The 24,210-nt window shown below is 41.1% G+C and overlaps 1 protein-coding gene across 4 annotated transcripts in view; it reads left to right on the forward strand.

Annotated features, from left to right (window-relative positions):
• The window catches only part of fn3krp (fructosamine 3 kinase related protein), a 30,861-nt gene extending 16,985 nt beyond the window's left edge, over positions 1–13,876 (forward strand). For all 4 annotated transcript variants that reach the window (XM_072242243.1, XM_072242245.1, XM_072242244.1 and 1 more), the window contains exons 3-6: positions 36–127; positions 8,116–8,198; positions 9,748–9,870; positions 10,243–13,876. In XM_072242243.1, coding sequence (XP_072098344.1) covers positions 36–127; positions 8,116–8,198; positions 9,748–9,870; positions 10,243–10,581 — 637 coding nt within the window. In that variant the 3' untranslated portion in view covers positions 10,582–13,876. The remainder of the gene's footprint in view (positions 1–35; positions 128–8,115; positions 8,199–9,747; positions 9,871–10,242) is intronic.
• The last annotated feature ends 10,334 nt before the right edge of the window (positions 13,877–24,210 follow it).

Consider the following 24,210-nt stretch of genomic DNA (forward strand, 5'->3'; position numbering starts at 1 on the left):
GATGCCTGTGTTCAGTTCTGATGTTTCTTCTCTAGATACATGGCTAAACTAGGAGAGCAACTGGCAGATCTGCATCTTCATAATGCAAAACTTAACGAGCAGCAACAAAGAGATGCGCAGACTGTTGGTAAGGTACCAATGTTTACTCAGAACTTGGTCATTTGTAATTGGCTTTAGCATGATGAATTTTGCAACTTGGGATTCTAAATCTTCGGAACTTAAGGATTAAATCAGTTAAACTTTGGAGAAGTCTTACTCTTTTTGAATTACAATTTTAGTTGTAAAGGATTCAGATGCCCTGAAAAATGCTGATCTCTTTATGAAAAAGTACACACTGTACCTTTAAGCGCATAGGATTTATTGATTCATCTGAGGAATTATCTGATAAAATAGTGTAATTGTATTGTACTGTGAAATACTGTAATTTACCATTGAACTGTCAAGGAATTGGTAATGAAGCATTAAGGTAGATGAAACCTTGTGAATCTTTTGCAGAGCAGACTCAATGGGCCAAACGGCCTACTTCTGCTCCTATATCTTATGGTCTTATATAGGTTACCACTTTTTGCTACCTTCTGAAACTGAGCAGTACTGAAGATGAGCAGTTTCTAGTTCCTGGGTGTTAGCCTCTCTGAAAATCTATCCCAAGTTCATCATATTGGTGCAATTACAAAGAAGGCACGTCAGCGGCTATATTTCACTAAGAATTTGAGGACACATCTAATATCCCTCTGCCCTTTCTCGATCTCTCAGTCTCCATCTCTGAGACAAACAGTCTACTGACATCTTTTATAAACCTACCGATTCCTACAGCTATCTTGACTATACTCTTTCCCACCCTGCTTCCTGTAAAAATGCAGTTTTCTTTTCTCAGTTCCCTCGTCTCCACCCCACCTGTTCCCACGAAGAGGCTTTCCTTTCCAGGATATCAGAGATGTCCTCCTTCTTCAAAGAATGGGATTTCCCTTCCTCTACCATTAATACTCCCCTCACTGATATCTCCCCCATTTTTGGACATCCACTGTCACCCCCACCTTCCCACTGCTTGAACGGGGATAGAGTTCCTCTTGTTCTCACCACTCCATGAGTCAGAGCATCCAGCAGATCATTCTGCAAAACTTTGGCCATCTTCAATGAGATCTTACCACCAAACATATCTTTACTCTTTCCCTCCCCCCCCACTTTCTGCAGGGATCAATCCCTCCATGATTCCCTTGTCCATTGGTTTCCCCCCCCCCACTCATCTCCCTCCTGGCACATATCCCTGCAAATGACAGAAATGCTACACCTGTCCATTCGCCTCTTCCCTTAACTCTATTCTGGGCCCCAAAAAGTCCTTCTAGGTGAGGCAGTACTTCACCTGCAAATCTGTTGGGGTCGTCTACTGTACTGATGCTGCCAGTGCAGCCTCTTTACATTAGTGAGACCCGACGTAAGTTGTGGGACCGCTTTGTTGAGCACCTCCACTCCATCTGCAAAAAGTGGAATTTCCTAGTGGCCAACTATTTTAATTCTTATCCCAATACCTGTTACACTGTATCTGTCTACAGTCTCCTTATTTGCCACAATGAGGCTACTCTCAGGATGGAGGAGCAACACCTCATATTCTGTCTAGGTAGCCTCCAACCTGATGGCATGAACATTGATTTCTCCTGTTTTTTTTTCTATTCCTCTTCCCTCTTCTTCTTTTCCCTCTCTGGTCTCTTACCTCTTCACTTGCCTATAGTCAATAGACAATAGGTGCAGGAGTAGGTCATTCGGCCCTTTGAGCCAGCACCACCATTCACTGTGATCATGGCTGATCATCCACTATCAGTATCCAGTTCCTGCCTTATCCCCATAACTTTTGATTCCACTATCTTTAAGAGCTCTATCCATCTCTTTTTTGAAAGCATCCAGAGACTTGGCCTCCACAGCCTTCTGAGGCAGAGCATTCCATATGTCCACCACGCTCTGGGTGAAAAAGTTTTTCCTCAACTCCGTTCTAAATGGCTTACCCCTAATTCTTAAACTGTGGCCTCTGGTTCTGGACTCACCCATCAGCGGGAACATGCTTCCTGCCTGCAGCGTGTCCAATCCCTTAATAATCTTATGTGTTTCAATAAGATCCCCTCTCACCCTTCTAAATTCCAGAGTATACAAGCCCAGTCGCTCCAATCTTTCAATATATGGCAGTCCTGCCATCCCGGGAATTAACCTTGTGCACCTACGCTGCACTCCCTCAATAGCAAGAATGTCCTTCTCAAATTTGGAGACCAAAACTGCACACAGTACTCCAGGTGTGGTCTCACCAGGGCCCTGTACAGCTGCAGATGGACGTCTTTGCTTTTATACTCCATTCCCCTTGTTATGAAGGCCAACATGCCATTAGCTTTTTTCACTGCCTGCTGTATTTGCATGCTTGCTTTCAGTGACTGATGTACAAGAACACCTAGATCTCGTTGTGCTTCTCCTTTTCCTAACTTGACTCCATTTAGATAATAATCTGCCTTCCCATTCTTACCACCAAAGTGGATAACCTCACATTTATCCATGTTAAACTGCATCTGCCATGCATCTGCCCGTTCACCCAGCCTGTCCAAGTCACCCTGCATTCTCATAACATCCTCCTCACATTTCACACTGCCTCCCAGCTTTGTGTCATTGGCAAATTTGCTAATGTTACTTTTAATTCCCTCATCTAAATCATTAATATATATTGTAAACAGCTGCGTCCTAGCACTGAACCCTGCGGTACCCCACTGGTCACCGCCTGCCATTCCGAAAGGGACCCGTTAATCACTACTCTTTGTTTTCTGTCAGCCAACCAATTTTCAATCCATGTCAGTATTCTGCCCCCAATACCGTGTGCCCCAATTTTGCCCACTAATCTCCTATGTGGGACTTTATCAAAGGCTTTCTGAAAGTCCAGGTACACTGCATCCACTGGCTCTCCCTTGTCCATTTTCATAGTTACATACTCAAAAAAAATTCCAGAAGATTAGTCAAGCACGATTTCCCCTTTGTAAATCCATGCTGACTGGGACCAGTCCTGTTACTACTATCCAGATGTGTCGTAATTTCATCTTTTATAATTGACTCCAGCATCTTTCCCACCACCGACGTCAGGCTAACCAGTCTATAATTCCCTCTTTTCTCTCTTCCTCCCTTCTTGAAGAGAGGGACAACATTAGCCACCCTCCAATCCACAGGAACTGATCCTGAAACTATAGAACATTGGAAAATGATTACCAATGCATCCACGATTTCTAAAGCCACCTCCTTAAGTACCCTGGGGTGCAGACCATCAGGTCCCGGGGACTTATCAGCCTTCAGACCCAACAGCCTATCCAACACCCTTTCCTGCCTAATATAAATTTCCTTCAATTCATCCATTACCCTAGGTCTTTTGGCCACTATTACATCTGGGAGGTTGTTTGTGTCTTCCCTAGTGAAGACAGATCCAAAGTACCTGTTCAACTCGTCTGCCATTTCCTTGTTCCCCATAATAAATTCACTCGCTTCTGTCTTCAAGGGCCCAATTTTGGTCTTAACTATTTTTTTCCTTTTCACATACCTAAAGAAGCTTTTACTATCCTCCTTTATATTCTTGGCTAGTTTACCTTTGTACCTCATTTTTTCTCCATGTATTGCCTTTTTAGTTACCTTCTGTTGCTCTTTTTTCCGGCTTCCCACTCATATTTGCTATGTTATACTTCTCTTTTATTTTTATACTGTCCATTACTTCCCTTGTCAGCCGCGGCCTCCCTTTATTCCCCTTAGGATCTTTCTTCCTGTTTGGAACGAACTGATCCTGCACCTTCTGCATTATTCCCAGAAACACTTGCCATTGCTGTTCCACTGTCATCCCTGCTAGGGTATTGTTCCATTGAACTGTGGTCAGCTCCTCCCTCATAGCACCATAGTTCCCTTTGTTCAACTGTAATGCTGACACTTCCGAGTTTCCCTTCTCCCTCTCAAATTATAGATTAAAACTTCTCATATTATGGTCACTACCTCCTAATGGCTCCTTTACCTCGAGGTCCCTGATCAAATCCGGTTCATTGCACAGCACTAAATTTAGAATTGCGTTCACTCTGGTAGGCTCCAGTACAAGCTGTTCTAAGAATCCATCTCGGAGGGACTCCACAAACTCCCTTTCTTGGGGTCCAGCACCAACCTGATCCCTCCAGTCTACCTGCATGTTGAAGTCCCCCATAACAACTGTAACATTACCTTTGCGACATGCCAATTTTAACTCTTGATTCAACTTATACCCTACATCCAGACTACTGTTTGGGGGCCTGTCGATAACTCCCATTAGGGTCTTTCTACCCTTAGAATTTAGTTCTATCCATACTGACTCTACGTCTCCTGATTCTATGTCCCCCCTCGCAAGGGACTGAATATCATTCCTCACCAACAGATATGATGTATACCCTTGAATATTCATTTCCCAGGCCCTGTCCACTTGAAGCCATGTCTCTGTTATTCCCACAACATCATACTTACCAATTTCCAACTGTTCCTCAAGCTCATCCAATTTATTTCTTATACTCCGTGCATTCATATACAATATTTTTAATTCATTACTCCCCTCACCTCCCATATCAGTTCCTATATCACTTGGCCATACTGTATGATCCCTTCTTGAGCTTTCTGCTCTGTTGATTCTGCTGTCATTCTTAACTTTTCTGATTCTCACTTTCCCTTTATCTCCATCCTTATGTTTCCAGTTCGTCCCCTTCCCCCCCCCCCCCCCCACTACTTAGTTTAAACACACCCGTGTTGCAGAGGCAAACCTGGCTGCCAGAATGCTGGTGCCCCGCTTATTAAGGTGCAACCCATCCCTTTTGTACAATTCATCCCTACCCCGAAACATACCCCAGTGGTCCAAGAATGTAAATTCTTGATTCCTGCACCAGTTCTTCAGCCACACATTCAGATCCATTATCTCCCTGTTTTTGACCACTCCAGCCGGGGAACTGGAAGCAAACCGGAGACAACCACCCTGGAAGTCCTGCTTTTCAGCCTTCTTCTGAGTTCTCTGAAGTCGCGCTGTGGAATGTCTTTCCTCTTCTTCCCCATGTCATTTGTGCCGACATGCACCACCACTTCCGGATGTTCACCTTCACTCTTGAGGATTCTCTGCACCTGGTCCGTGACGTCCTGGATCCCAGCACCAGGGAGGCAACACACCATCCTTAAATCTCGCCTGTTGCCACAGAAACCCCTTTCTGTACCTCTCACTATCACCTCCCCTTTGTGCCCCTCCTTCTACCCTTTCTCCCATGATCATATATTGGGGATTGCTTCACTCAATCTGACAAAAGCAGAAATTCCTGTTGGCCATTAAATCTGATTCCATTCCCATTCTGACATGTCAGTCAATGGCCTCCTTTTTTGCCACAATGAGGCCACTCTCAGGGTGGAGGAGCAACATCTTATATTCCTGCTGGGTTGCCTCCAACTTGATGGCATAAAAATCGATTTCTCCTTCTGATTTAAAAAAAAAAGAGTCCTTCCCCCTCAACTCTTCAACTCTTCTTCTATTCCACAGTCCGGCCTCTTACCTCTTCTCACCTGCCTATTACCTCCCCTTGGTGCCCCCTCTCTTTCCTTTTCTCCCATGGTCCACTCTCTTCTCCTATCAGATTCTTTCTTCTCCAACCCTTTAACTTTCCCACCCACCTGGCTTCACCAATCACCTTCTAGCTAGTGCTGCTTCCCCTACCCCCACCTTTTATATTCTGGCATCTTTCCCCTTCCTTTGCAGTCCTGAAGAAGGGTCTGTGCCTAAAACGTCAACTGTTCATACATTTCCATAGATGCTGCCTGACCCACTGAATTACTCTAGTATTTTGTGTGTGTTGCTCAGGAATTTGAGGAGATATGGTAGGTCACCAATGATTCCTACAAATTTCTACAGAAGTACTGTGGAAAGTATTTTAATTGTTTGCATCACCATCTGGTATTGAGGGGCCACTGCATAGTATCAGAAAAATCTGCAGAGGGCTACAAACTCAGCCAGCTCTTTTGTGGGTTTTGGCCTTCCCAGCGTCAAAGGCATCTTCGATAGGTGGTGCCTCAGAGTGGTGGGATCCATCATAAGAACATAGACCATAGAACAAAGAGCAGTACACCAGAGGGGCAGGACCATCAGGTCCACAATGTTATGCTGAACCAATTAAATTAGTTATCAAATAGCCAACCAAACTGATCCCTTCTGCCTTCACAATGTCCATCTCCTTCGAACTTCATCGCATTCATACGCCTATTTAAATATCTTGTAAAAGTCTCAAATGTATCTGCCTCTGCCTCTACCTCCACCCCAGACAGCGCGTTGCAGGAGCCAACCAGTATGTGTAAAAAAAAAAATGCCCTCATATCTCCTTGCCAAAAAACAGCTGTTCCCAATTAACTCTCCCGCATTCCTGCCTAATGCTCTTGTAATTTGCCCTGCTCCCAAAAGGTCCATACTTATTCTTATCTGTAGCTATCTTAAAACTTAAGGAATTGTGGTCACTGCTCCCTAACTGCTCACCCACTGAAAGGTTGGTCAGCTGGCCAGACACATTACCCAACAGCAGGTCCAGTACAGCCCCTCCTCTTTTTGGGCTATCAACATAATGATTTAAGAAACCCTCTTGGATGCACTTAGCAAATTCTGACCCATTTAACCCTCTTGCACTAAGAAAGTCCCAGTTTATATTTGGGAAGTTGAAGTCCCCCATAACAAGAATGTTATTGTTTTCACACAGTTCCTTAATCTATTTGCATGTCTGTTCCTCAATATCCCAGTGGCTATTGGGGGAGAGGATTTGTAGTACAATCCCATCAAAGTGATTGTACCTTTTTTTATATTTGAACTTTAGCCTATATAGGGTCAGTGGCTGAGCCCTCCATTATGTCTCTACTGAGTACAGCTGTAATGTTGTACCTGATTTGTGATGCAACTTGATCCTGCACCCACCCCTTTTTACTCCCCTCTCTATTTTTTTAAGACATCGAAACCCTGATACATTAAGCACCCATTCATGTCCCTTACTGCCACAGCATCGTAATTCCATGTACTGATCCATGCTCTAAGTTCATCACCTTTATCCATAAAACTCCTAGCATTAAAATAGACACACTTCAAACTATCCATCTTCTCATATCTATTACTTTGCTCCCGCCTGTTTTTACTGGCCCTGATATCTACCATCCTCTCTATCCCTCCACTTTCTAACCTGATGCTCTGGTTCTCATCCCCCTATCAAACTAGTTTAAGCCTTCCTGAGTAGCGCAAGTGAACCTTCTGGCCAGGATATTGGTTCCTCTCTAGTTTAGGTGTAAACCATCCCCTTCTACAGGTCACCCCTGCTCCAGAAAAAGTTTCAGTGGCCCAAGAACCTGAAACCCTGCTCCCTGCACCAGTCCCTCAGCCACTCAGTCATCTATACTGTCATCCTATTGCTGCCCTGACTAGCACGTGGCACCGGTAGTGATCTGGAGATTACTTATTTGGAGGCCCTGCTCTTCAACCTCTTTCCTGACTCTGTAGACTCACTGTGCAGGACCTCTTCTCCCTTAAGGACCCCCCATCATGCAGGACATTGCTATCATCAGGGAGTAAGTACAGGATCCTGAAGGCACACACGCAGCGTCTTAAGAACAACATCTTCCATTCCACCACCAGATTTCTGAACACACAATGAACCAACCCATGAACATTATCTCACTATTTTTCAGCTCTCTTTTTGATTTACTTATATTTATGTTGTAATTTATAGGTCTATTATATTTTGCACTGTACTGCTGCTATAAAAAAAATCACAAGATATCTTGGTGATATTAAATCTGATTCTGAACTGCATCCATTTCTTAATAACACGGAAGAGCAGGTTTTAACTTTATTGCTTGAGCTATCATGATATGTATGTTATGAAAAACAGTTAACTTTGTATTTGTAGTGTTTTAATGAATATAATCTATTTAAGGGAACACTGTTAACAGTTGACTTAATAGCAGTTCATTGGAGGTAGAGGATGCTTAGTTACATTTAGGAAGATAATGTATTAGTGCAGAATTGTACTTTTTTTTAAATGTGCTATGTCTATTGGTTTAAATATTTATTATTTGTATCTGAGCTAGGCAAGGCGCCAGGTCAGTCTGATATTCAGTATGTGGACAAATTTGGATTTCATACTGTAACTTGTTGTGGTTACATTCCACAGGTAAGCTGATTTTTTCTTTTTCTCCTTGTACACATTTTGAACTTTGGTATGCTCAGGTTATTTTTTTGGCATTGCTGTCTAATGGTTTGCATGTACAATGGGAAATATAAATTATATTAAAGAACATTAAATTGTATAGTGCCTTTTGCAGCTTTGTAGGCTATAAGGTGATGAGACAAATGTGGCAGACAATTTGTGTACAATATAGCAAGAACAGTGGCTGGGTAATCAGACGTATTTACCTTACGTGTGAGATAAATGTTGGTTGGGGTCTTGATGGAACTTACTCATGCTCGATCGTTGCTGTGGAATCCTTTGTAGCCACCAGAGAGTGTGTATGGGACTTCAATTTTATCTTATAATAATCATTGAACAGAATTCCTGCACATACTATCTTATCCATCAGTGGGCAGAAAATAAACAAAATGTAGTTGGGCCAGATCATAGAAATAAAAGATCTGTGAAAATCATAGATCTGTGGAAAGAGAAATAGAGTTAACTTTTTGGGTCAAGGACCTCTTTTGAAACTGGGGGGAGAGAGAGAGAGAGAGAGAGAGAGAGAGAGAAACCAAGTTATTTTCAAATTGCAAAGAGGACTCGGGAGTGGTAGAGACGAGGGGAGGCTCTGCTGGCTTCAGTGATGAGCTGTAAAAGTTCTTAGTTTTACTGTCTTTGCTCATTAACCAATGAGTGAAAAGGAGGTCACCAACATAGTGAAAGGTGTGAAACACAGCTTTGGCTGCATCAATTAAGAGAAATGACTGAGCCAGTATTATAAATGGTTAACTGGCTTTTTCTTACATAAATAGAGAAACCAGATTATCTGAGGCTGTTGAATACAAATTCATGCTAAATTGCAGAACTAAATGGAATTATGTCTTGGGGTCCTCCTGTCATCCTTGGTCATTTTTGTTATAGATGTGTGTTTGGGAGGGGTTTACAGAGTGATATAACTGAACTTTGCAGTAAGCTTTGAGATTTTGACCAACAGTGAACCTATTGTACACCCTTTTTATATTTGGACCAATCAAGCATGCTACTTTATCTTGAGCTTCTCAAGGATCCTTGAGGCTGCACTCGCCCGCGCAAGTGGAGCTTATACTCCACGTACATTCTTGAGTCATTCTTTGTAGATTAGGACTTCTGGGTTTCATATGTTGGTGCATACTGAGTCTCTGACCAACTGTTGGAGCCACAAGATAATAGTTGGTCCAGTTGTATTTTTGCTAATGATGACTCCCAGTACGTTGACAATGGTTATGTCATTGAAAGTTGAGGGTAGGTCATCAGACTCTTACTGTGTAATACTTTGGTCTGAATGTTGTTTGCTATTTCATTGCATGTCTGAATGCTGACTTTATCTTGTTCAAAACAGACATGGTTTGTTTTATTCACTGAGGTCATGGGTGGAATTGAACATATGCATCACTTTTTCTATTCCTTCCAAATATTTGCAAAACTGTATATTAGCTTTTTATAAGACTTGCATAAAACTGAAATAAATAATTTGGACATCTCATTTGCAATTTTCTGTTCTTTTTCCCCTCAGAATAATGACTGGCAGAATGACTGGGTAAATTTCTTTACTCAGCAACGTCTTCAGATCCAGATGGATTTAATTGAAAAAGACTATGGAGACCGTGAAGCCAGGGAGCTCTGGTCAAAGCTGCAGGTACATTTCCCCAAAAGCTTTTAACACTAAATTCAAAGCAAACATTTACAATACGATAAATAAAAAAATACTTTAGCAGATTATATTTTTGATACATACTGCCTGATTTTTGATTACCAAAATTTAATTAATTACTTGGGCATTTAACTGCATCATTCACCCAACACAGATAGACATCAGTTGGATTAGATATTGGTGAATCCAGTATGTGATAGAATCATATCCAATAACTTCTCTTATGCCTCCTTTCTCCAACTCTGGTTGAGGACTTGCTGAGAGAATGCATGGTCTTATTTACCATAATATCTGTAATTGCCAGAACAAAGTTCATACCTCTTATATTACATTAACTGTTGTCATTTTGCTTTCTAGTTGAAGATACCTGCTCTATTTCATGACATAGAAATTACACCAGCTCTCCTTCATGGAGACCTTTGGGGAGGAAATGTTGGACAAGTAGATGATGGGCCAGTTATTTTTGATCCTTCATCTTTCTACGGCCACTCTGAGTATGAACTAGGAATATCTGGAATATTTGGAGGGTTTAACTCTGCTTTCTATAAAGAATATCATAATAAAATTCCCAAAGCCCCTGGGTTTGAGAAGCGTCTTAAACTTTACCAGCTCTTCCATTACCTGAATCATTGGAATCATTTTGGGACGGGGTATCGAGGGTCTTCAATTAGTACGATGAAAGCTTTGCTTAAGTAGTTATATTAATGACAATACCAGTGTTGGGTCAAATGGTAGGAAGTTAATCTATTATCTTTGCTTGAAAATATCTTTAAATGCCTACCTTTGAAGAAACTAATATTTGAAGATATTGAATATTAAAAAATTGGCTGTCCACTATTTCATCAGATATTAGAATATAACAATTGATCATAATCTCAGTAACTTAGAGTATTTATTGCATTTTTGTTTTACTATCTTCCATATTATCCTGTATGCTTTGATAAATGAATGACAACTTGTAGATTTTAGAAAAAGAGTAAATCATTAACATTGTTTGAATCAATGAACAAAAGTAGAAGAAACACATGACTGAAAGATTCGAAATGTGAGAACTCGCATTCAAAATATGTGTACCTAGAGGATTTCTGTTGGAAAATTTACTCTATTGTAAAAAAAAACAGGTGTTGACTCAATTAAACAGCAAAAATTATATGCAAATATTTTTTCAATGTATAATGTATCTTAAACAGCTTCACTGTGGCACACTTAAAATATTGTTTACAGACACAAAGACAGCATTTTGGTAGCACTTCAGTTTTTCATTAAGAGAATTGTTTTCTCCTGATTTCCAGGTGCTTACAGATAGTTTTTCTAAGGTTATAACCTTCTAGAGGGGAAACAATGGAATGAATGATACTGTGGAATCTCATGTGAGAAACTAAGTTATACTCTGCTTCTCTATTGCTATTCTGTATCAGCTATGTATTTGCCCACTTATGCAACTATCCAAATTGCCTTAGTGGCTCTTTACATTGTCCTCATAATTCCTTGTTGTGTTGTCAGCAAGCTTCAGTTCCCTTGTACAAATTATTTGATGGTCATTGTTAGTAGCTGAGGCCCAAGCGCTGATCAAGTACTGGTTTGCCTGTCAATCTTCCTGAATTGGCTTTTTTTCACTTATGATGTTTGGGGTCTGTGTTTAATACCTTATGTTACTAAATTTATAAAAATGTAAGACCTTTAAATTAGAAAACAAATATAAAAAATTGGAAATTTGAGCAGAAAAGGAAATTAGACTTTAATTAAAGTAATAATAAGGATGCAGATTATGAGGGTCTCAGTTTGGAGTATTGTACAGAATATGACAGTCCCATTTCACTGGAGCATCTGCCTAAGTTGTTATACCCTGTGTTCTGGCAAGTAACTCAAAGCCTGAACTTTTGTCTCAGAGCTGCAAGTGCTGGCCATTCAACCTTTTTGGCTGATTGGACAAAATACATTCTTTGTGAGTAATTGTGTTTTTCTTCTGTGATCTGCTTACTACTATAGGAAACAAAGCTTTTTTTAGCCATTTAACTGTGATTTCTCTGTTTTCAGGATTTCAAACAGCACTTCATTAATCATTCTTAATTTAAACATGTTTTTATATCCTGGAGTAAAGTGATAAAGCACTAATGAATTTTGAATGTATTATGGTAAAGAAGTATCCCTTTTATGCAAACTGATTGAAGGAAGCACGCAGCATGTTTCAAATTGAAATTATTTCTCTAGTCTGCTTTGAGCAAGTGTTGCAACATTCAAATTTCAATAGGCTGAGCATAACCTTCTGGTTTAATTTGACTGTTAAATTAGAAAAAGTAATATAATTTCTCCCATTATTGTGTATGTTATACTTTTAAACCAGGGAACATATTTGTAATAATTTTCTAATATACCTCAAATTAATTTATCACGGTGAGCTACAGTTTTATGTCCACTCAAAACCGGGTGAAGTTACCTAGGTGACTGTTCCTCGTTTCTAAGCCCATAGAGACCTATGTCAATGTGTTATGTGGGTATTGCTATCAGATTGCCACTGTCTGTAAGGAGTTTGTACATTCTCGTTGTGAACACATGGGTTTCCTCTGGGTGATCCAATTTCTTCCCACAGTCAAAATGCGTACCAGATAGTAGGTTAATTGGTCATTGTAAATTTTCCCTTGAATAGGCTGGGGTAAAATCGGGGATTGTTGGGAACTGTGGCTCGAAGGGCCTATTCTGTTCTATATTTCAATAAATAAACATATAGACTTAATTGAATAGCCAAATATTTAGTTCTAGTTTGGATTATTTGCCAGAGACACATTTTTAGCCACTGATACTATTTTGTTCACTGCTTTCTGTTAACTGTAAACAACAATCTTTCCATTGTGGTTGTACTTGAGATTGGTGAACTGTCAATGGACAGAATAGACTTTCCAGGTATGTGCGAGTTCATGTTAACATTAGTATGTAGTTTCACGTTTTCCTGCAGCAAATGGATGAGCAGCATATTCTGTCTGTTTTGCATATTAAAAAGGCCCAAACAGGTGCTTGTTCCGGGTTTTCAAAATATTCCTTACAAGTGAACAGAACCTGGATCCCCTAGCAGAAATGGAGTAATAAGCAGTGCTGTTTAAATTATTGGCTCATTTTCACACTGTCAGTGCTGAACAGGTAGAGTCAAAAACAGATCCATTCCTTTGTGTAAATGGGAATGAAAGAGTGAATAAAATGGAAATCATCTCCTCTGGTTCAGATGACAAATTTTTGACATTGTTTCTTATGACTTCTGACAGTCATGAAAATCATTTTCCTGCATTTACTTCCAATCTGCTTTTCTCTGAATACAATGCCTGTGCACTCTGTATTTTGGCCCTGCACTGCTGTAAGGAAAGAAATAATTGTGATTCCTCCTTGGTACATGCCAAAATAAAATGGAAGTTTGAAAATAAAATGGAGTCAGCTTGGAATGTTGTGACAGAGCACACTTGGTAAACACACTCCATACACATGCGCACGCATAAACGTTGCCTTGTTGTTGTGTTGAGTTTGCACACTTCAGTGTCTTCCCCACTGCTCCCAGGTATATTCTAATAATGGGTCTGAAGTGCTTCGCTTTATGTTACCTTTTTTGCCATACACTTTGGAATATTCTATTTTGTTAGTAATGGGGATGTGTAAGTGTGCTTGTTTTGTTTGTGTAATGTTTTTAAGACAGATATTTGTTTATTCTGTAAAATGATTGTAACTATGTTGTGAAGTGTATCAAGTTCTTGATTCACTTGTAGTCTTAAGTTAATTTTGAAGGTAATTGAAGATGGTATGTCCTTGTGCCTAATAAACAGTGCTGATCGCTCTCGGTAGCAGAGGGAGAGAGATCAAGCTGCCAGGGGTTCACGCTGGACAAACTAGTACGGAGCTATAATTGTGTTTTCTGGTAGATACCTTTTTGCGAATATTGGCAGTTTTCTTTTTGCTCATTTTTGTAAGTTTGATTTTTGACGCACTGAATAAACTTGTTTGCACCTAAGTGCTAAGCGATTCCACTCATTTTCTCTTTGGTCAAAACCTATGTATTGTAACAAATTTGGTAATATCCTTTTTTTCCTCATTGACCAATGTTTTGTCATTATTTGGAATGGGCATCAGTATAAACAAAATACGAAGTGTTGTGTACTTACATTTCAATAATATTTGATTAACAGTGTGAATATATTGTTTGATTAAGCATTCTTTGTTGTTTACATCATTCATTACGGGTTAAATGTAAAAGTACATGAATGACGTGTGTCATTGTGCCAGTACTTCATAAGTGCACACCTTACTAAAGATTAAGAGTACACACATTTATCCCAGTTTTAATTTCTGGAGTTACAAAACATAACAGTTGCAATGACTAAGTTTTAAAACAAACCTGAGAATACTATCTACTGGTTGAAGCACAGCACATTCTTTCTCCTTAAGGTGGGGGAGAGAGAGAGACATTTCAGTTAAAAGAAGTGTGTTTTTTTTTCTAGAGAAGTGCAGTGAGGCAGAAAACAGACAAAATTCACAGATTTATATACAATGGGTACTGAGGAGTAATAATCATAAATAAAAGAAACAGAAATGGCTGGCTACATTGGAAAGATAGACACATTTAATTGCACAGAGTGTAACTGGATTTTATATACTGAAGAATTAGCAGTATTTTGAAGTAAATGACATAGCCAATGAAAAGATAAGCAAGTTATGCTGAATGCATTAAGTGGAAAGCATCCAGTTTGCTTAGATGTTTGACTGCTCCAACTAAACCAGCCGAAATGACCTTTGCTGATATTGTGAAAGTTATGCTGGAACATTTAGAACCAAAACCATTGCTGATTGTGGAACACTTTAGGTTTCATAAGCATAATCAAAAGGACGGTGAATCCATTTCAGTGTACAAGGATAAACTAAAGAAATTGCCTGAATATTACCATTTTAGTGTTGTCTTAATCATATGCTGAGAGATTGTTTCATTTGTGGAATCTTACAAGAAAGCATTCAGAAACGGCTCCTAACTGAAGCACGGCTCAGCCTTAAAAGAGCAGTTGAAATTGCTGTATCAATGGAAATAACAGCCAGAGACAAAACTGAGCTGCAGTCAAGAATGAAAGTGAATGTGAACAAAATTGCAACATCTAAACAGAAACCTGCCTGCCCAAATAAATTGTGTTGCTGTTGTGGCAGAGGTTCACATACAGTTCGCCAGACTTGCAGAAAATGCAACAAAGTAGGGCACGAATAACAAGCATGTCAGGCAGACAAAAATAAATGGACAGCACAGGGAAGAGATAAAGATAAAATGTCAATTTGCAGTTTCAAAAAGGGCAGTAATCTGCAAGATGTTGAAGAAAAATGATGAGAGTGGTACAGTACAGGAATGGGTAGCCTTGAAATTTACTATGTGAAAACTAACAAGAGACCAGTGATATGGGTTATACTAGAAGTGAACGACAAATTAATTAAAATAAAATTGAACACTGGCTCAGCTGTTTCAGTCATTCCACAAGATGATTTTGAACTGCATTTCGAAGAAACCCAGCTAAGAACTTACACTGGAGCAAAGATAACTCCTGTGGGAGTGATATTCGTAACAGTGATGTACAATAACCAACAAGACATTGGGCTTGTATCTGGTGAAAATAGAAGGGCCAGCATTTTGATGTTGTGATTGGCTGAAAAAACTACAACTTGATTGGAGATCCATCCAACATCTGCATGCCACATCCCCTGCGATAGAGTCAACTGAGTGCAAATTTAGAAAGGCACTGGATGATGCCAAGGCAGTGTTCAAGGATAGTATTGGGAAATTCAAACATATGAAGCGTAAAATTGAATTAACTGAAAATCCCACACCTAAGTTTTACAAAGTCCATCTGATTTCTTATACCATCTGTGATAAAGTAGCCAGTGAGCTAGATCACATGGAGGCTGAAGGAATTTGTTCCAAAGTTGAGTGGAATCCATGGGCAATGCTATTGGTTCCGGTAGCCAAGATGAATGGGTCTGTCAGGATCTTTGGTAATTTTAAGGTCACTATCAATCAAGTACTGAAAGTAGATCAATACCCTCTGCCCAGGATAAAGGATATCTCTGCAAACCTTTCAGGAAGAAAACACTTCAGCAAAGTGAACTTAACTGAGGCTTGTGTAGAGATGGAGGTGGAAGAAGAGTCCAAACTGTTTCTCACCATAATCACTCACAAAGGCTGTAATAGGCTTTATTTTGGAGTGACATCTGCACCTGCACTCTGATGGAAAGCTGTGAACCAGGTGCTGCAAGCCTGGATGACATTATTGTTACTGGTGAGGATGATGAGGAATATCTCCAAAATCTCAAGACTTTGTTAAAAAGATTAGAAGATCATGGGCTCTGAGCATGACATAACAACTGTGAATTCTTTAAACCAAACATCACGCACTGTAGTTACACCATTGACGCACACGCATTACACAAACATGCTGAGAAAATTCAAGCAGTGGTGGATGCCCCAAGTTCAAAGGATGCATCACAATTGTGGTTCCTTTTAGGATTTGTCAATTACTATAACCAATTCCTGCCAAGCCTGGCTACTGTGCTTCACCACTTGAACTCATTTTTGCAGTCAGGAAGAAGCAGTAATGGACAAAGCAGTGTGAGGTGGCTTTCCAAAAGACAAAGGGAATGGTGAGGTCAGACACTGTTCTCACACATGATGATCCACGCAATCCAGTGAAGCTTGCCTATGACACCTCACCTTATGGTATAGGTGCCATCATTTTGCATGTTATGAGTGAATGAAGTGAATACCCATAGACTGCATTACGTTCCCTTACTGCTGCATAGAAAAGTTATGCACAGATTGACAAGCTTTGAGTCTAGTTTGGAGTGTAAATCATTTCAACCAGTACTTGTATGGGAGACAATTTACCTTTGTTACTGCTTTCAACCCTAGTGTCCATTTCAATCCACAGAAGGGTGTTCCCCTAACAGCCACAGCACGGATGTTCTGTTTCTTGGAGAACACAAGTACAAGATTGAAGACAAGAAGACGACTAGTCATGGAAATGTTGATAGATGTCCTGTTTACTCTTGGAAAAGGAAATATCTGAAAAATTCACAAAAGAGAATACTTGTCTCAATGCATTCTCCCTAATGCAAATCGGATGTCTCCCTTCACTGCAAAGATGATCCAAAGGGAAGCCAGAAAAGACCCCACACTGTTTCAATTCTACATAGCAACCCAAAATGGCTGGAATGTGCAGCAGAAGTCTCAATTTCTCCATTTTTACCAGTGCCGGGATGAACTTGCTCTTAATGGTGGTTGCCTTATGTGGGAATAGAGTGTTGTTGTACCATCCAAGCTGAGAGCTAAAGTGTTGCAGAAGCTATATGCCGGCCATCTAGGCATGATCAAAATAAAAGCATTGGCTTGAAGCTTTGTCTGGTGGTCTGGGATAGATCAGCATATTGAGCACTTGCCATGCACTGCCAGGATGCCAACACGTCTAGAAGATGCCAAGAGCAGCGCCTCGACATTTCTGGGAATGGCCTGTATTGCCCTCGTAGGGGATTCATGTGGATTTTGCTGGACCATTCATGGATACAGATTTCTTGGTAGTCGTGGGTGTGGCTACAATGTTGCCAGAAGTGTTCCCTATCGCCTCCACTATAGGCTCAGACACTGCTGATGTGTTGAGAAGCCCCCTCTCAAGGACCAGTGTTCTGGAACACTTAGTCAGTGACAATGGACCACATTTTATTGTGGAACAGTTTGCGTTAGGCTGGAAAATGAATGGAATAAGACATATTATAATTGCACCATACCACCCAACTACAGATGACTTGGCAGAAAGGTTGGTCCAGAGTCTAAAGAATGCACTGTGTGCAACGTCAGCAGAGCACACTATACTGATAATGAGTCAGAAGCTCATCAATTTCCACACTCCACAATCAACAATTCAGCTCTGCTGTTCCTGGGTTGTCTGTTGCGCTCACACCTGGATCTCCTCAAACCCGGTCTCAGGAGTATACAGGATAAGCAGCATACAGTATACAGGTGTCATTGTGGAAAAAGAACTAACACTCGGGCATGGAGGGAGATCACTTCAGAACGCCTTTATTGTAGCATGATACCATTTTTGAACCCGTCCTCCTAAAAGCAGAGTTCGTGAGACTCTGTCTGAGAATGGGTTACTCTCTTTTTTATCTCCCAAGCATATGAGAGAAAAACACATAATCAGAAGGAGGAACTTCAATGGCAGTTCTGCTGCGTAGCAAAGTTGCAGGATATGTCCCTGAGCAGTTACACATTTACTTCAGTGTTAATTTCTCAAAAGAGTATATCAGACAGGCTAAAAGAGTATATCAGACATGTGATGATTCTTAGAACAACAAATACAAACATAATTATTTTAATCAGCCTGACTGGAAGACACATTGTCAGCAGCACAGAGTACATTAGTCACAGTAGACTTTGACTTTACATTTGAAGATCATTAACCCTTCCTTGCTCAATACAGTGTCAGCTCTGGATATTTTCTTCCACAGAAGGCCTCAGAACCTGAGATTATGTCACAGCCACAAGTCTGTCCTGCCAGTCAATGACCCCCCCCACCACCACCACCCACCACTGGTCAGGATAGAAGTTATCCTATAAGAGTTATAGAAGTAAAAACAATCCTCCACAGTGGTTCAATCTTTAGGTTTGAATGGGACATTTTAAAATTTACAAAGGTGTGGATTATATAGTAGTTGTATCATATACTGTAAATATACAGTAGAGATGCATTCTATATAGAGTTGGAGTTTATAGCTAAGCAGAGGGGAATGTGTATTTAATATATCAAGAATGAGTAATTTTGTATATATATTTGATTAATCATTCTTTGTTGTTTACATAATTTGTTATGGGTTATATGTAAAAGTACAAGAATGTCCTGCTTGATTGTGCCACTACATCTTAAGCACGTGCCTTATTAAAGTAGAACTAAGAGTACACACGTTTATCCTGGTCTCCCATGTTTTTTTTTTGTGATTAGTTTCTGGAGTTACAAAACTTAACACAAAGAACAAAGTAATTTTATTACCCAAGTACATACATGTCACCATATACAACTCTAATTCATCTTCTTGCACATATCTATATACTACTAAAACTCTCATGCTCTGTCTGTCTGTTTGTGACCTCCAATTAGTGCAAACTGTGCATTACAGCAGCACTTTTTCCGCTCAATCAAATTAAAATATGCTAACTTACAGAATGCAGGCAAAGTTCAGGGTTATATATTCATATAAAATTGCTCATTCACAAAAATCAACAGGCTCCCTTTCACCTGAGAGCTGATCTGCCATCATGGAAATTGGGATGCGACAGCCTGACGCATATGCACGGCCAGTCTCAGCAGCAACACCTACCAGAGCAAAAGGGCAGGTCAGCTCTATTTCGAGGGGTCACATTCTGCTAATCACCATCAGCATGTGCAGGATTGGGACAGATCTAACTGCCACCCATCAATAAGAGATAATTAAATCTTATTGTAATGACGTACCTTGAGACACCCATAAAACCCTCTGCTGCAGTCAAAGAACAGCGGTGACTACATCACGTCCATTTAGGAGAGCGCCAACCACATCATCAAGAATAATCAGCATCCTTTAGTGTTAGTGCTTCGTATCTTCTATCCAGCATTAGGGTAAAAAAAAATGGTCAGCCTAATTATGCCATGTGGAAAGGGAATGGGGACATTATGGTCAAGAGATGACGCCAACCGTCGTCAGGAGAGGGAGAGAACAAGAATCGGATGAGGCCAGGGCTGCACGACTCCGGGATCAAAGGAGAGAAAAAGAGACAGAGGAGGAGAGGCATGCACATCTCCAGGATCAGAGATAAACAACAAACAGCAGAAGAGCTGAAGAGAAGGGGGATGAAAGGGCTGCATGTTTCCAGGATGACAAAAACAGGCACAGAAGGAGGATAGAGGAAGAGCCAAAGCTGAGAAATTCACGTCTCCAGGATCAGGGACAAAGAACAAACAGCAGAAGAGATGAAGAGACGGGGGATGAAAGGACTGCATGTCTCCAGAATGACAATGAGAGGCATGAGGGTGGCAGATAAACCAGAAATGATGCCATCAAAAGTGTCCTTCGTTAAATGAGGAGGAGCTATATTTGCTTTGCTACGTGTCGTTCTTCTTTAATAAACTGAGGTTTTCTACTTCAGTTTCCAAAGCAAAGTGATACCAATAGCATTCAGAAAAATTTAATGTTCATTCTGGTCACTACCCTTCTCTCAAAGGGTGCCCCAATGGGTCACCCAGTTGTCTAGTTCATAATAAATACAAGAAGTACAATAGAATCAATGAAAGACTGCACCCAAGCAGGATGGACAAACAATCAAATTGCAAAAGACAATGAACTGTGCAAATACAAAAAAGAAAGAAAATACAAAAAATAATGTATCATTTCTTAATGCATGCATTACTAAATGACAATAAAAGAGGACTACCTGTCTTCATAATCATCATAAGAGAAAAAATGAAGTAATAATAATAAATAAATAATCAGTAAATATCAAGAACATGACATGAAAAGTCCTTGGAAGTAAGTCCAGAGGTTTTGGAAACTGTTCACTGTTGGGGTGAGTAAAATGATCCCTCTGGTTCACAAGCTTGATGGTTGAGGAGTAATAACTCTTCCTGAACCTGATGGTGTGGGTCCTGAGGCTCCTGTATCACCTTCTGATAGCAGCAGTGAGAATAGAGCATGGCCTGGATGGTGGGGGTCCTTGATGATGGATGCTGCTGTCCTGCGACAATACTCCATGTAGATGTGCTCAAAGGTGGGGAGGGCTTTACCCATGATGGATTGGGCCATATCCACTACTTTTTACAGGCTTTTCTGTACAAGAGCACTGGTGCTTCCATACCAGGCCGTGATCCAGCTATTCAACATACTCTCCATCATGCATCGATAGTAGTTTACCAATGTTTTAGATGACATGCCAAACCTTTGCAAACTCCAAAGAAGGTAGAAGCTCTGCCATGCTTTCTTTATGATGGCACTTGCACGCTGGACCCAGGACAGATCCTCTGAAATGATAATTTTGAAGAACTTAAATTTGCTGAAGCTCTCCATCTCTAATTCCCCAATGAGGACTGGCTCATGAACCTCCAGTTACTGCCTCCTGAAGTCAATAATCAGCTCTTTGGCCTTGCTGGGGCATCACTCAACCAGATTTTCAGTCTCCTTGCTATACACTGATTCGTCACCACCTTTGATTCGGCCAACGACAATGATGTCAGCAAATTTTAAAATGGCATTGGAGCTGTGTTTAACCTCACAGTCATAAGTATAAAGTGAGAAGAGCAGGGGGCTAAGCACACAGCCCTGTGGTGTACTTGTGCTGATGGAAATTGTGGAGGAGATGTTATTGCCAATCTGAACTGACTGAAGTCTGCGGCTGAGGAAATGTGAGGATCCAGTTGCACAAGGAGGTATGGTAGCCTAGGTCCTGAAGTATATTGATATGTTTTTAGGGGATGATAGTATTGAATGCGCAGCTGTAGTCAATGAAGAACATCCTGATGTATCCATTTTCAATGTCCAGATGTTTCAGGATTGAGTGAAGAGCCAATGAAATGGCATCTGCTGTTGACCTGTTGTGACAGTAGGCAAATTGGAGTGGATCCAAGATGCTTCTCAGGCAGGAGTTGATATGTTTCATCTCCAATCTCTCAAAGCACTTCAACACAGTGGATGTAAGTGATACTGGATGACAGTCATAGAGGCAGATAACCATGTTCTTCTTCGGTACTGGTATAATTGAAGCCTGCTTGAAGCAGGTGGGTAAATCAGACTGCCAAAGGGAGAAGTGAAAGGTATTGGCAAACACTGCCGCCAGTTTATCTGCACAAGTCTTTAGTCCTCATTTAGGTACCTATCTGGGTTGGATGCTTTCTGTGGGTTCACTGTCCTGAAGGATGCTCTCACATCAGCTTCAGAGGCTGAAATCACAGTTTCATTGGGAGATTGTGTAGGTGCCTCCATGTTTTGACTGTCAAAGTGAACATAAAAGGCATTGAACTCAACTAGGTGTGAAGCCTTGTTGTCTACTATAAGCCTCTCACAGCTATCTGGACTATTCCTCTTCTCACCCTGTCTCTTGCAAAAATGCTATCCCCTTCTCGCAATTCCTCCGTCTCCGCCGCATCTGCTCTCAGGATGAGGCTTTTCATTCCAGGACGAGGGAGATGTCCTCCTTTTTTAAAGAAAGGGGCTTCCCTTCCTCCACCATCAACTCTGCTCTCAAACGCATCTCCCCCATTTCATGCACATCTGCTCTCACTCCATCCTCCCGCCACCCCACTAGGAATAGGGTTCCCCTTGTCCTCACCTACCACCCCACCAGCCTCCGTGTCCAACATATTATTCTCCGTAACTTCTGCCACTTCCAACGGGATCCCACCACTAAGCACATCTTTCCCTCCCCACCCTCTCTGCTTTCTGCAGGAATCACTCCCTACGCGACTCCCTTGTCCATTCGTCCCCCCCATCCCTCCCCACTGATCTCCCTCCTGGCACTTATCCTTGTAAGCGGAACAAGTGCTACACATTCCCTTACACTTCCTCCCTCACCACCGTTCAGGGCCCCAGACAGTCCTTCCAGGTGAGGCGACACTTCACCTGTGAGTTGGCTGGGGTGATATACTGCGTCTGGTGCTCCCGATGTGGCCTTCTATATATTGGCGAGACCTGACGCAGACTGGGAGATCATTTCGCTGAACACCTACGCTTTGTCCGCCAGAAAAAGCAGGATCTCCCAGTGCCACACATTTTAATTCCACATCCCATTCCCATTCTGACATGTCTATCCACGGCCTCCTCTACTGTAAAGATGAAGCCACACTCAGGAGGAACAACACCTTATATTCCATCTGGGTAGCCTCCAACCTGATGGCATGAACATTGACTTCTCAAACTCCCGCTAATGCCCCACCTCCACCTCGTACCCCATATGTTATTTATTTATATACACACATTCTTTCTCTCTCTCTCCTTTTTCTCCCTCTGTCCCACTCACTATACCCCTTGCCCATCCTCTGGGTTTTCCCCCCTCCCCCTTTTCTTTCTCACTGGACCTCCTGTCCTGTGATCCTCTCATATCCCTTTTGCCAATCTACTGTCCAGCTCTTGGCTCTATCCCTCCCCCTCCTGTCTTCTCCTTTCATTTTGGATCTCCCCCTCCCCCTCTCACTTTCAAATCTCTTACTATCTCTTCTTTCAGATAGTCCTGACGAAGGGTCTCGGCCCGAAACCTCAACTGTACCTCTTCCTAGAGATGCTACCTGGCCTGCTGCGTTCACCAGCAACTTTGATGTGTGTCACCTACAGTATGTTGCTTAGTTTCACTTTGTAGGATGGGATAGCATTCAAGCCCTGCCACACCTATCAAGCATCCTACAGTGTTTCAAGTTTGGTCTGGAATTAACACTTTGCACATGAGATCGCATTCCAGAGGTCATACAATGAGATATCAATGAAGAATGTTTTTGTCCTTACAGACCTGATGTCTCTGTTTTCCTAACTTATGTGTCTAAGTTGAAAGTCATAAGAGATAAGGGATCCAGCTGGTACCACCACGGGGTGGAAAAGTACCGTGGTGATAATTATGTTATAGTTTTGAAGGAATCTTAATGGGTATAAAAAGGGGCACTTCTTTGTGTAAGGAGGAGAGTTTTGTCTTAGTGTAGGTTATGACTGGTTCTAGTGCTAAGAGTTGGAGAAGTTAGCGATAAGTACATCAAGAGCATTAGAGTATGTCATGACAGAGATAGAGAGAAAGATAAAGTTGCGTGTGAAAGGTTGTCGCTCTGTGGCTCCCCTTCGACATTGCAAAGATCAGTTTATTAAGTGGATGATAAACAATATTTTGTTTTCTGTTATGCATTTGTGCTGATTCTAATAAAGTGTTTTCTTATGGCTTTAAATACAGTAGTGTCTCCCATTGTACATGAATACATATACAAATGCTCTGATCTAAATCAGTAAAGAACACAAAACACATTTTAAAATAATTTTTATTCTGCAATTGGCATAGTTAACAGGATTCAGCATAAAAGGTGCTTATGTTTTGCAAACAACAGGACATACCTGAAGGTGAGACGGAAATTAAGGTACAGGGATAAATGGACTTCACTGATAGTTTTCTGGTAGTAACCAACATATTGTTTGAGTGTTGCTGTCCTTCGGGAGAGCAGTAGAGGTGATGTCCTGGGCATGGTAGCCACTCTGCTAATTATGATAGGGTTTTCCAAGTGGGAGGAGAGTAAGGGGATGGCCTGTTGGGTTATGCTGTATGCT

The sequence above is a fragment of the Mobula birostris genome, chromosome 24, assembly GCF_030028105.1.
Source record: "Mobula birostris isolate sMobBir1 chromosome 24, sMobBir1.hap1, whole genome shotgun sequence".
Classification (NCBI taxonomy): Eukaryota; Metazoa; Chordata; class Chondrichthyes; order Myliobatiformes; family Myliobatidae; genus Mobula; species Mobula birostris.